The sequence below is a fragment of the Carex rostrata genome, chromosome 24, assembly GCF_964058835.1.
Source record: "Carex rostrata chromosome 24, lpCarRost1.2, whole genome shotgun sequence".
NCBI classification, from domain to species: domain Eukaryota; kingdom Viridiplantae; phylum Streptophyta; class Magnoliopsida; order Poales; family Cyperaceae; genus Carex; species Carex rostrata.
In genome coordinates, this window is record NC_135941.1 from 4,552,844 (window position 1) to 4,567,051 (window position 14,208).

Genomic DNA, 14,208 nt, shown 5'->3' on the forward strand with positions numbered 1-14,208 from the left:
AATAAATTTTAAGATTTAAAATTTGTAAACATCAAGTTTGAGAATAAATTATTGATAGTGTTGTTTTAGGTTCATGCAACGCATAAAATAATATGATAAAAACGGTATATTCTTAGTTAATAGTACAATTTTGATTTTGATTTTCGTAATGTATACTTCATAAATTTAAAAACGGAACTTATAATCTTTATTAATCTTCTTATTTCATTAGCAATAAAATAATAAATTAATAACATTTAATGAATTAAGTGCTTAATTTTTGTTGAAAACTTAGCAATTCCATATATCTAATATTTAACTTATTATGTAATTGAACATTGACTTTAGAAATATAATTTCTGAAAGTTTGAAATTGAATTTTGCTTGTACACATGATTTATACAAGCCCCATCATCAAAGAAACCTTTCATAAAAAATAATTGCTTAATTAATCTTGCGGAAGAACAACATTACCAGTCAAGCATCCTGAGCAGTTGAAATAATTTTCATAAAATTTATGCACATCAGGTGATGTCACGCATTCCCCTTTGGGGTATCTGATGCATTTCTCTTAATCAGATTTAAATAGAGGTTTAGATTTCGGATTAAATTTACTAATTAGATAGAAGTTTGAAAGGTACACACAGCGAGGTACGAAGGACTCGAAGACTTGCAGACGACAGCACTTCCCACGTTGTACCGTTGTCGCTCCCAGATGCAGAGTAACAAATATTCATTGTCGTCCCTGATTTCAAATAAAATTACAGAAATATGACTAGTTCAGTATAAGTTTGCTAGCTATACGCCTATACAGCTATACTAGAATCACTGAGGCGGGCCCAGATGTATCCAGGTCGGCCCCACCAGGGACGGACCGTAGTTATGGCTGGGGAGTGCTAAGCTACCCCAAAGATTTAAATTTTTTATAATTAAGAATATAGAAACCTTACTAATTTGTTTGTTTTACATTATAAGCCTCCTTATAATAATATAACAAAGTTAAAGGACTTGAATGTATTTTAAAAACCAAAATCAGATTTATTTCAATTTGGGCAATTGAGACAGTGGGCCTTCAGTGCGTGACCAGTGGAAAAGAAAAAAATTAAAATCCTTTCCAAATTAGAAAGGTAATACATAGAAAGAATTAGAAACAAATGGTATCATCAGCAAAGCTTCTTAAAAAGACAATTCCGTGTATTTCATTATTAACATCGGATCCAACAAAATAAAAAAAAACCCCAAATTTTAGCATTTCCGTTCTCCATGACTCTACCAATTACTCAGTGTCTCCGTTCTCCACTAAATCGCTTCTTCGGTTCTCAGGGGCAGTAGGACATATTTAGGGAATTGCAAGAATTTCATATCATTAATAGAAAGGAATATTCAATTTTCATGATTGTAATCAAACCTAGAACTAGTTTTAGGATACAAAAGAAATTTAAATTTCCATGATTGCAACTGACATGGTGTAAGTATAAAATAGAATGAATTAAGAATGAAGTGAATTTATTTGTAAATTTGACATCTTCATTTATTAAATTATTAGATTTGTGTCATGAAACTAAGGATGAAGTGATTTATTTGATAGACATGACACTTTGTTAGTGTTAGTTATTTATTGCGTATTTTTTGTGAATTCAAATAGTGAATGATCTTCTTATCTTGTGTTATATTGTTTTTACGTATTTTTTTATTACAAAAAAAATAATGATACTATTTAGCCCCCCCCCCCCCCCCCCCCCCCACTCAAATTCTGCATCCTCCCCTGAATTTTGAGTTTTAGTGTTAATCTATTGGTTCCGATTGATTTTGTCTCGTCTGAATTTTTTTTGTTTCCTTCTGAATGTTTGATTTGTAATTCGGGTTAAATTTACGATTTAAATCAAAATAAATTTCTTGAATTATGATTGGTAATTAGAATTATGAGTTAAATAATCAGAAATTACAAGTCAGGGCATTGAAAAATATAAGTCAAGGTATTATTTTTTTATCGAGTACCCAATTAGTTAATGCATTTAAACCCGATTTAGCTATTTAAACCCAATTTGATATTTTTTTTGTCCTCCTCTGACGAAAATCTCCGTCCCTGATCACAGATCACGCACGCTTAACCAAAATGCAGCAAGGCCATTATGAACATATTTGAATGCATGAGATTAATATTAACTTATGGATACTTCTACTCTTTTTATTTAAATCCAATTTAAATATTTTTCGTCAAAATACGTTAGGTTAGTACCATTTAGTTAATTCATAAGAATAACATATCATATTATTTTACAGACATTGGCAAACCTACAAAATTTTGACTGAAAGGACTTAAACATGAAATGTATAATATGACATTTGAAATTTGAATCTATTTATCTGCAATCACAACCACAAAATAGAATTCTAACAAGAATTACATTTACTAATCCGAAATTCTGAATAGATATAAATATACATTTAACATTTTATGTGGAAGACTGAACTATATATATATATATATATATATATATATATATATATATATAAAATCTAAATTTTAATCTACATAATTACAATAATTAAAATAATTGAAACGACTAAGCATCTTTTGACTTAGCTGTAGATCCATCCTCATGTACATAATACAATTGAAATAAGAGGAGGGTTCAAATGCCTCCATTTTTTGTGCCTCCATCATGCCTCCATTTTTAAAAACTTTAATAACTCAAAATTTAAATCTTAAAATTCAAAATAAAACCGTTGGATATGAACTATATCATTTTATCTATGCACATGTAAAAAATTATGGCATTTCAACTTTGTTTTGATTGTCATCTTGAGCTTATAAAAATGTATACAAATGTGGATAATTTTTAGACGTTGATTTTTCAACTTATTGATTCATATAAAAGCAAAATCAAAATGTGATAATTTTTTTATGGGCACATAGAGAAAATAACATAGATCACATCTAACAGTTTTATTTTGACATTTAAGTTTTAAACTTTGAGTTATTTAAGTTTTTAAAAATGGAGGCATGATGGAGGCACAAAAAATGGAGGCATTTGAACCCTCCTCTTGAAATAATGTTCATATTTTTCCTTTTTTTTAATAAATGACCCGATACATTTCCATCAAGCAATAATGACTAAAATTGTGTCAACATGATGCACATACCACTGTGCGTTTTTAGTTTGTTTACAGCTGAGTACTTTCTAAGATATTTCTTGTATAATCTTATGTAACAGCTAATTTGTAACTCTTTAAATTAATAAAATTGCCTACGGGTTACTGCAAAAAAAAAAAAAAAAAATGACCCTATACATGGTCCTATACATTTCAATGATATTCATAGTATTATGAATATTATGTTATTTTTTAGAATTAAACTTACATTTTTATAAAAAGAGATGAGAACTCATGCTATTAGTAGAAATAATACTATCCATCCTATTTTTTACACACCAGTTTAAATAATATTCTTTCTTGCAATGTCTAAAATATTATTGGGAATTCAAGCATAACTTTCTAGCTATTTCTATAAAACAGAATTCATGTTTAAATTTTCTTCTCAACCTAGGTGCGGAAGTAATTAAGATGTTGATAGACAAGTGGTGGGGTACCAATCAATCAAATTCTTTGAAGCACGGAGTAGTTATCTCAAAACGTCAAGAACAAAAATATTCCAATCATAATTATGTCCGGACCTAGAGCTTTATCCGACATCTGGTTTTCCATAACCGCTCAAGGCTGCCAAGTGTGAAAATATTATAAATGGATGATTTTTCTTCATAGTTTTTTTTTTTTTTTTTTTTTTTTTTTTTGTGGGATGTGTTTTTTGTTTTGTTTTAAAGAATGGTTAAATTAGAAGATATATACTAGTGTTCCACGAGAGAGCATATGATTCGGCAGAGAGAAAAGCACAGGTCTGGTGAGTATAAGAGATGTCGGATGCACTTTAAGATTCGTGCGTGTTCTATTTTTAAATTTGTGCGTATGAATTTTAAAGTATATCGGATGATTTTGATGCTCATTAAACCTAAATTTACTTCTAATGGTCATTGGACCTAAACTGCACTTTTCACTAAAGATGAATGTCAAATCTTTCAATTAAATATTAACTGAAAAAATTTCAATCGAATATGTAATTTTTCACATAAAATTATCTTTATCACTAAAAAAAAACTCATGACATTTAAAAAAATTCTCATGATAAGCTAATAAATATGTTTATTGACATTCAAATAAATAATTTCTGTTTGACACCCCGATGTGCAATCACTCAAGGTTTATCGGCTTAATCTAGAAAACGGTCGAATTTCGTTTTTGTTTAAGCTCATGAATTCCCTGGTGAGCTCTAGCTCATGCTCATCCTAATTTTACTCCTAATCCGAAATTTTTATTAATAGAAAAATAATTAAATAAATATTGATAATGGAGAAAGAAATTGTATTTTTTTGACATTTGGAAAAAAACATGTCTGAACGGTATAAACTATCACGGACAGTTTATCAAAAATCTAATTACTCTCTTAACTAAACCGCGGAAAGAAAAAAAAACTCTGGACTTCATAATCCATCATGGCCAAAGAACTTCATAGTCTATCACGGCCAAATGGAACAGTTTGCTTCGGCCTTCACAGAACATTTCACAGAACAACAAGCAATTCAGTTTTGTGCCTCTGGCCGTGATAGTCTATGAAGGCTAGGATTTTTTTTTCCGTAGTTTAATTAGTTTGTAATTAGATTTCACTAAGCAGGCCATAATTGTTTATAACGTTCACGTTCTTCTTAGATGTCAAAAAAACGCAATTTTTTTCTCCATTATCGATATTTATTTAATTATTTTCCTATTAATAAAAATTTCGGTAAAATTTGCATCATAATACTTATCAGTTACATTGATTTGTTCTGCCATTCTACTTTTTATTGCTTTGATAAAGTTATTCCATTAATAAAACTAACTCGAGATGATGTGAATATTTTTTTGTCTGGGGTGGAGAATATTTTGCTTTAGCGAGTAATCCGTTTCTCAATGTGAACAAACATTGAGGTATATTTTTTTGCTGATGAAGATGATGACGGGAAATTTTTTATTTGTAGTAATTAATAGAAAATAAGAGAGAGATACATAAAGAGTACAACGGTTTTTTTATGGGTAGTAAGATCGGTACTGTTTATACCGATCTAAACTTTCTGTTTTTTTTTTGCAACTTAATTAAAACAAACCAAAGTTTGGATCGGTACTGTTCATATCGATCTAAACTTTGTTTTTTTTTTGCAACTTAATTAAAACAGACCAAAGTCAGGATCGGTACTGTTTATACCAATCTAATTTTTTTTTTGCAACTTAATTAAAACAGACCAAAGTTAGAATCGGTACGGTTCATACCAATCTTACTATCAATTGAAAAATAGATGTACTCTTTTTATTTCTCTCTTCTTTTCTATTAATTACTACCAATAAAAAATTCCCATGATGACGCATGCATTTTATAGACTTATGGATTGAAAAAGAAGACACGATGACTAACAAATAAAATAGAGGGGTCAAATGCCTCCATTTTTTGTGCCTTCACTATTCTCTATTTTTTGTGCCTTCACTATGCCTTCTCTATGTGCTCATGAAAATTATAACAATTTAATTTTGTTTTTATGTAAATCAATAAGTTGAAAAATCAACGTCTAAAAATTATCCACATTAGTATGTTTTTACAAGCTATTGATGACAACCAAAATAAAAGTGAAATATCATAATTTTTTGCACGTACATAGATAAAATAATATAGATTATATCCAACGTTTTTATTTTGATTTTTAAGTTTTAAATTTTGAGTTATTAAAGTTTTTAAAAATGAAGGTATGATGAAGGCACAAAAAATAGAGGTATTAGACCCTCTCAATAAAATATATAGTTAATTATAAGGGAAGAATTAAAATTCAACGAACGATTGTGTTACGCTAAGTTTAGTGGGCTATACGTTCTATGTTTGTTGTTACTTGAGTTTACAGAAAATTAAGTTGCTTATTTTACTCTTCGTATTTTACATTTTATTTGAACTTAAATTGTGATTTAAGTTGATGTATCACGAGAAGTAGGTAACATTTTGGAAAATAAAATTATTTATAACAGTGGGTTCTATAAATGATGCAAATATTAAATAAGTTAATATGCCTAAAAAGTATAATAATTTATTCAAAATTAACTCATCTCTTATTTCATATTACTTATATTTATTGTTTGTTTAACAGTTTTAAGTGCGAATTACAACTCACCTCTTACTTCACAATCAAATACAACCTTAAAAAAATAATCTCAATATAACAGCTAGCTCTAGGGATCTAAATACGTGATGTGTCATGAGTAGTCACGTGTCGTGCTCTGATCAAATTTAAAAGAATAGTCACGGTACTTAGTCACATTTGGTCACATTTTACTATTTTTCATAATTTAAGTTAGTTTATTCAAGATTATTATCAATCAAGATCTAACAGTCATAATATACGTGGTTCATGTGATCAAATGATGTACTGCCACGATCATATCTTTCGCATGACATGCTGTGTTGTGTCAAATTTACAAACCATAGTCACATCACACAAATAGTTACAGCATTGTACATGCAATTCATGATACGTAATCGATGCACATATTGTACCATGACGTATCTGATCACGTCATGATTTTTTAGGTCCCTTCGATCTCATTTATAAAATTTAACTTCTATCAAAAAATCTATATTTCTATAGAAATGATTAGAGAATTAGAGATTTTGTAGTTATGTTTTTTTTATTTATTTATAAAAAGATAGAAGTCTATTTTATTAATTTTTATTTAATTGTCTATGAAGAACTTTTTTGTTTGGACTACGAACTCACGATCTTCTACAATAAAAATGTTATCATGAAAGAGTAATTCTTTATTATGTTACGTCACACTCAATATTGATCGTTTGATATGCTTTTCTTATCTTATTTAACTTATATTATTTTGACTTCTTTTTTTCAATTGAATTCGTTGTCTAAACTGTTTTTTGAGTAAATACTAGAGATGAATCTCTCAACTATTTAATATTAGATTTTTCTATTCGGATTTTGAACATGCAGTCTCTCATTCAATCATTCAGACGTTGTCTGAACTGTTATGAAATTCTTATAAATAATACATTTTTTAATTTTTTGTATTACACTGCACAGATTATCTACATCTCTTTTTCAGCGTTTAAAAAAATATTTATTTTCAAATTTGCTCCATACAAAATGTATTCTATAAAAGCTTTTACTGTAGTGGAGTCTTAAAATAATTCTAATACACATAAGGATGCAATAAAATGCTTCAATTGTGTAATAAATTTAAATAATATCGAGCCTAAGGCTGTGCTCCACAAAAACGAGGGGAACTGTCATTAATGGAAAGGAAAGGGAAGAGAACCCAGTCATTTCACCTCGTCTCCACCCCGATTTGGAGGTGACGGATTTCATCAAAATTTCAAAGAGCTTTCCCCTCCGCACTGTAGCGTTCTCCTCCGCTTCCTTTCCATTTCACCTCTTCTGGAGCAGGGTGAACCCACGGGCCCAGTGAAATCTTCCCTCCGCCCGTGTTTCTCCCCTCCCCTCCCCTCGGTTCCACTCGTCTGGAGCACACCCTAATGATTAAGATGTCACCCTTTGTGTGATAAAATACATATTTAGTGATGTGAGTCTCGTTTTTTTAACGTAGAGGCACATATTTGATTTCGAGAATAATATTTAAAAGATATCAGAATATTGTGGGACCTTTAATACATAAATACTAAATAATTAGTATCGTGTCCGTACTCTGCAACGGAGACATATTATAAGATTTAATATTGAGATTGAATAGAGAAGCAAATAAAAATAACAATATTATAAGAAACAACAACAAATGACTGTTTTAATTCAATAACATTCTTTGAATATCAGGACATACACAATTTTTGAGGCTCAGTTGGAATCAATGAAAATGAAAAAATGCTCTCCTTAATCTTTTTGTTAAAATTCAATTAATTTTAAATGTAGAAAGCTGCTAGGGAGTAAATCAATAATATGTTTTTTTTTGTTCTCTTCCAAAAATGAATAAGAGGTAGGTAATTCGAAAATGAGATATGATGTCTGTCAAAATCGGTAATTAATCTCTTTATGTGCCAATTAAAACTAGAGAGAGATATGGTAACAAAAATTTAATACTAATTTTATTTCCTCAATTCTTGATATTATGTGTGGCGAGTACATTACTAATTAAATTTAGACTTCTACACATAAAAACGATGCATTCAATCAAAAGAAGACATATAATTTGATTGAATGACTGATATTCAATTCGAAAATTAATTTTCTAATCACGGCCGTTGACAGATCAGGGCATCTACGTGTTTAATATAAGAATGGAAATACATGTTTATTACTCACATAATTTGTAAACTTGAACCCCTTATCTCATGATTCAAAAATTCGACGTAACAACACGCTCTAGAGGCCTTTACCTCAACAAGGCTTACAGTACCTAATATAATTGCATCGGTAATACAATAATTAAAGCTCTACTAAATTATTTGAAAATTTGAATGAACCCTCCTCTTTAAATAATATATTAAGATTGTCAAATTAGACGTGCAGCACGTGAAATTTAACTTATTATGTTTTGCGCAACTGGGCCTGTAATCTGGCATTTTTTCTGTTTTTTATGCTAAATTTACTATTTAATTTGAATTAAATAAAACTCGGATAACTATAATAGAACAAAAAAAAAAAATGAAAGAACACATTTGACTCGTTAAATGATATCATGTGAAACTTATTTGATTGAAAGAAACGAGAAATCATTTCCAGAGCATGTTCATATTGTGCCTCTCCGAGTTTATTATAAGAAAATTCAAAGAAAAATGATGATCCGTGAAACACGCTGTCCCATCAAGCATGTGAGCGAGATATAAGTTTTAGAAAATGATTTCCTTTGACCGTGCTTCCTTCATATATTAAATATTTCGTACCTGCGTATATTAATTGGCCCACATTTAATTGAGAGCAGTATAAGACTATAGAGGGATCCTGCATTTGTCTCTAACATGTAACATCCAATTGGATCAATTCAAGGGGGCTGATAGGTGTTATCTGGCAAGTCTCTCTATTATTAATTGGTCCTTATTTTTCTTCCTGCTGGATCTTCTCTGCTGTAGGTCCTCAATTTCAAGGATAGAAGCATGGAATTATTAATGAGGATTAATAATAAAAATTTATAGATTTTCTATTTTAGTTATAATTTTAATATAATACTTTCTTTTGAAAGTATGAGGGTGATAGTGAACAACTTCTATAGACATTTCAGTGCTTAACATCATATTCTTTTAAATTTTGCATTAAACAATAGAGTTAGGCTATTATACTATGCATAGTGCAGATTGATCCGTACTATGGATCAATATCTCAGTTTTTAAAGTTCAAATAGTCAATCTGTTCAACATGATCTCCATATGAAAATATCTTGTAGATAATTTTTTTTTTTTAGATAGGTGGAAAAATCACTTGATCTAAAAATTTTAGACCATTCATAAGTAGTGATTTTCTATCTATCTAAGCAAATAGTAAATCCAAAAAAGAACCTAAAAATTATAAAATTTGCAAGTACATTTTCATACGGAGATGATGTTGAACGATTCATATTAACTGTTAGATTTTGGAGTGTATACATGAGCAGGGGCGGATCTACTGTAGCACTGGGGGGGAGCCGTCCCCCTTGGATTTCGAGTTTTAGTGGTGATTCATTAGTACGGATCGACTTTGTCCCTCCCTGGAAATTTTTTTGCCCCCTCTGGATGTTTGATTTGTAATTCGGATTAAATATGAGTTTAAATCCGATAAGCTATTTAAACTTGATTTAATATTTTTTTAACCCCTGATGAAAATTCTAGGTCCGCCCCTGTACATGAGTGAGTATTGCAGGTGAGTCAAAATAAATTCGGTGTCTATTCTAAAATAAAGAGATCGATTTTGAAATCATCCCTGCTTAGAACAGACAACTAAGATCTTATTCTACACGGTGAGATATTGCACTGAATTTGAATTCTGTATTCATAAATCATAATTAATACATGTATGAGGATTGATTGTGCACATGGGATCCTGACATCTGTACTCAACACTCTGTTGTTGGAAAGGAGACTGATATTTATTTGAACAGGAGCTTCCCTCTTTCAAGTTGGAAACATTTTCACGTGCTGTCGGACAGAGGCACTGAAGCAGAGCCCTGCAGAGGCCAGAGACAAGGCAGCTTTAGCATCTCAAGAGGATTTTGAGAATAGTTCCATTTTATAGTTCATTAGTTCAGCCCCTCCAAACTCATTTCCTAGTGCAGTTGAACTAATGATTACGTTACGAACTTACAATCCCTCAGTTAATTAGCTCAAACTTCACTTCTGATATCAGAACCTTGTGTGCACAATCAATTGTCCATATTAAGATGCACATATAATGGTCTATCAGATGGTTCAGTAGATAGCTTATTTGTATCCCCAAACACCATCTAACGAGAGAACAATGATCATAATCTGCAAGAATATTTAAGGGCCCGTTCGTTCCACTCAGACCAGATTTTCAAGAATTTCTGATCACACAGTCTGGATCTAAATAGAAATATTCTGTTACCTTGGAGGATATGGACTCCAATATAGTTGGATCAATTACTATGTAACTCGGAAGTAAAATGGCATTAAACATATAGGTCCATTCTACTCCAATGGTCCTATTAATATGTTACTGATCTGTTGTTGGCCTAAGATATTGTAACATCCTTTATGGCACCAGCGTCTTGAACTGGTACGGAGAGGTACAACTTGCTCATTAACAGCCTTGTCAAACAGAAACAAATTTTTTTTTTCATCAAATAAAAATTGCAGTTCTCAGAATGACAGTAAAAGAAAGTAAAATAAGAGAAACCATGGATCATTTGTCTAAAACTATCTTTTATCCATTTTTGGTTCCATAACAAAAGAGAAGACAGAAAAGGAAAAACAGTATCACTATTTCAAATTATCACCAAGCAGTCAAATTTTACTTAACACCGTAACTAAGCACTAACAAAGCACTACTTAGAAACCCTTAATGGTTTTTCAGTTATGTCTGCGCCTTTTAGGGCCATCTTCAGTGTGTGATTCCCATCTACTATGATCCAATGGGCTCAAATCAGACAACTCTGCTATCGTCATCAAATACTGTGTCAAATGAACCAGCTCCCTATCAGTGCCTCTATTCGTGTGGGCCCGCCTGAAAGGCCTTATAGTCAGCCCATTTTGTGGGTTCATCACGAAATTCCTCTTCAAATCATCAAACATTATGGTATTTCTTGGGCTGTAGTACTGCAATACAAGAGTCAAAATAAAGAGAAGCAAAACAGGATTACGCATAATGAGATGGCCACAATTATGGTACAAGCCAAAAAATAACCAAATCAACCAACAATTTCTAATAACAAAGAATTAATTTCATAATTGCCCTTAAAGCAGGAAAGTATCCCTATATACTATGCTTTATTCTTCTCCCGTTTCCAGTGAAATACCAAATTGACCCTAGTTTTTCCCCTAAAATACAGAGTTATGGACAAATAGCAGGTACTGTTAAGACATATTTAGAAGCAAAATGGGGAGATGAGGTTTAGCAAGGATATTATCATGCTTTAGGTGTTAATGTAATATTTTATATGTTATGGATTACTGGGATGAACATGCACATTCTTGCATTGCAGGAAGTATGTGCATACGGAATTTTGATATTTCGAAAAAACGTCCATGAATTTACCAGCCTTTATATTGAAACTGTGTTTATATGGCTCTAGCAGTTCGTATACTAATCATTGGTTTAAACCATAACATCTGGCAGCTTCACTAGCTCAATTCATTTGAAGTACAAATCCTATAAGCTGATATATTGTGGCACCTGCTTGTCAGAGAGACTAACCTCAGGAAGTTGAGCCCAAATAAGGCCCAGGGGTTTACAATCAAAGGTTCCATACTTGTCAGACTGAACCGTGATCATGGCAAGGTGATCTAGGAGTGCTGTTATTTTGTAATTTGGGTTGCTTAGTACCCCTAGCTGCCCCATCTTCATTTCTACCCATTTCATGCTGCACCCAAGAATTAAAAAAACAAAAGAAAAAGAATTAGTGACCTCTTGTAACTAAAATTTGTGGTTCACTAAGGTGAATTAAATATGAAATGGGCACCATCTCAATAACCTCACCTAGTGGCCGACCAGATCATAATGTCATACTCTGCATAAGCAGCTGTAAGGAACTCGTGAAGATCTACACACCAAAAAATAGACACAAAATGACATTAGCTTAAAAAACATGAGAATAAGTTGGAACAAGTTTTTATAGTTCTCTGACTTACAAGGGCGCATAAGCTCTAAAGGATTTTCGGCTGGAGACCTATGATCAAAAAGTGTATAGTCAATGTCCAATACTAGAAGCTTCTTCCCTTCCCGGCATGGATTTAGAAGCTTTATCTGAAAGTATCACGTAATTACAGAAATTGTATTCAATTAAACCAAAATTAGGATGGAGTGACCATTAGTAATGATCAGTATAAACACACAATACATGCACATTATTTTTTGAGTATGAGATTGAGGTCTGGTACCTTATATTGGGCCACTCTTCGGCTTAATTTGAGCTTATTTGCAGCTTTATCCTTTATGTCGACGACCTCGTCTTGACCCAATTCAAAGTCATCTATTATTTCTGGTGAATCAGCTTGGTCTACTATTATCTCATCTTCAACTGTACTGTAATTTCCAATTATTACAAATAACATGTCAATAAATCTGAATATAATAAGTGCCTCACACCAACATTTACTTGATGCAGAAGCTGGAAAACTCAAAAGATTTAACCAAACCCTCAATCAAGTAAACATCAGTAAAACAAGAATCAACGCTAACCCAATCATAGTCATTTTGACAGAGGATTTGAGTCCCAGTTGAGAGATCAAAATCGAATCGTCGTTGAGCTTTGCTGCAAGCTTGGGATAAAGAAGCTTCTGGCGCTTGGGGAGAACTGAAGTGACCTCACAGATGCGGCGCTTCAGCTCCGCCACAGAATCATCGGCGCACAACCGCACGGTGTACTCCTTTCCACTCCATTTGACAGTAAGCGTCAATTCCTCCACCCCCTCGCTAGCAGTAGGGGTAGGGTTAGGGTTTGCCATGGTCGGAGTCGAAGAAGAAGCCTCCATGGTCGTACCGGTTCTTTCAATTTTTCTTCTCACTTTCTATCAGTGGGAAAAATTTCATGTATATCCCTCAAAAACCCAGAAGATTATGTATTGTCTTCCAGAATTCATAATATCATATTTACCCCTCAAAAGTTCCAAATGACTTTTCTATCAAAAATTATTTTAAATTTATAAATTTCTCATTTTATTTTTTATTATAAAAATGAAAATACGTACCATAAGTAAGAAATATTTTTTATTTTTTATTAGTTCGTTTCCATATAACACATGGTTCTTTTCTCTACTTGCGATTCATAGAGTATTATTTACACATATGTTTGTGTGTACATCACAAATAAAAGAAATAAATCATTTGTTCTTACAACCGATCAATTAGAAGACTGAATATTTATCTTAAATAAGCTACATACTTTTTTACTATTTAATAAAGAATAAAATAAGTTTTAATAGAAAAGACAATAAATTAAGTTAATTTATAATTATTTAAAATTTAGAGGGGTAAATATGATATTATGAATTTTAGAGAGAAAATACGGGATTTTGACGTTTTTGAGGAGCATAATGAAATTTTTATTTGAGCGTTGGTCTGAAATTAACATGAAAATTTGAAATGCATCCCCCCCCCCCAAAAAAAAAAAAAAAAAAAAAAAAAACACTCTGCTTGGGTCAGCATCAAATGTGTGTTTGTGTATTTTTTTTTTTTTTTTTTTTTATATACTTTTAGTTATACAATTTAGGTTACGGTAAATATAATTTTTTTTTCAAAAAATCAATTTGAATCATTTAATATGATCAACATATGAAAATGTACTTGTAGATCAAATTTTACATTTTTTATAATTTATTTACTAATATTTTTAGATAGTTAGAAAATTACTTGATCTAACCATTAAAAAACAGTGACTAAAAATATAGTAAAAAGATTCTAAAAAAAATGTAAAATTTAGTATACAATTTTATATGAAGATTATATTGAATGCTTTATATCAATTATTCAAACTTTAAAAATAAAA

General features: G+C 31.1%; 1 protein-coding gene across 1 annotated transcript; it reads right to left on the minus strand.

Moving 5' to 3' along the window:
- Positions 1-10,905: 10,905 nt before the first annotated feature.
- Positions 10,906-13,269, minus strand: LOC144575564 (ubiquitin family protein). The gene is made up of 6 exons (XM_078325756.1): positions 12,903-13,269; positions 12,602-12,746; positions 12,353-12,467; positions 12,201-12,264; positions 11,919-12,084; positions 10,906-11,320 (listed from the first exon to the last, which is right to left on the minus strand). The coding sequence occupies exons 1-6, from the start codon at positions 13,193-13,195 to the stop codon at positions 11,075-11,077; spliced, it is 1,029 nt and encodes a 342-aa protein (XP_078181882.1). The 5' UTR covers positions 13,196-13,269; the 3' UTR covers positions 10,906-11,074.
- Positions 13,270-14,208: the final 939 nt, after the last annotated feature.

Excerpts from the sequence above, each read along its gene's own strand:
- LOC144575564 (XM_078325756.1), bottom strand. The coding sequence starts at position 13,195 with ATGGAGGCTTCTTCTTCGACTCCGACCATGGCAAACCCTAACCCTACC. Across the intron at positions 12,747-12,902 it reads GTCAAAATGACTATGATTGG|TACAGTTGAAGATGAGATAA; the intron begins GTTAGCGTTGAT and ends TGGAAATTACAG. Across the intron at positions 12,468-12,601 it reads GAAGAGTGGCCCAATATAAG|ATAAAGCTTCTAAATCCATG; the intron begins GTACCAGACCTC and ends TGATACTTTCAG.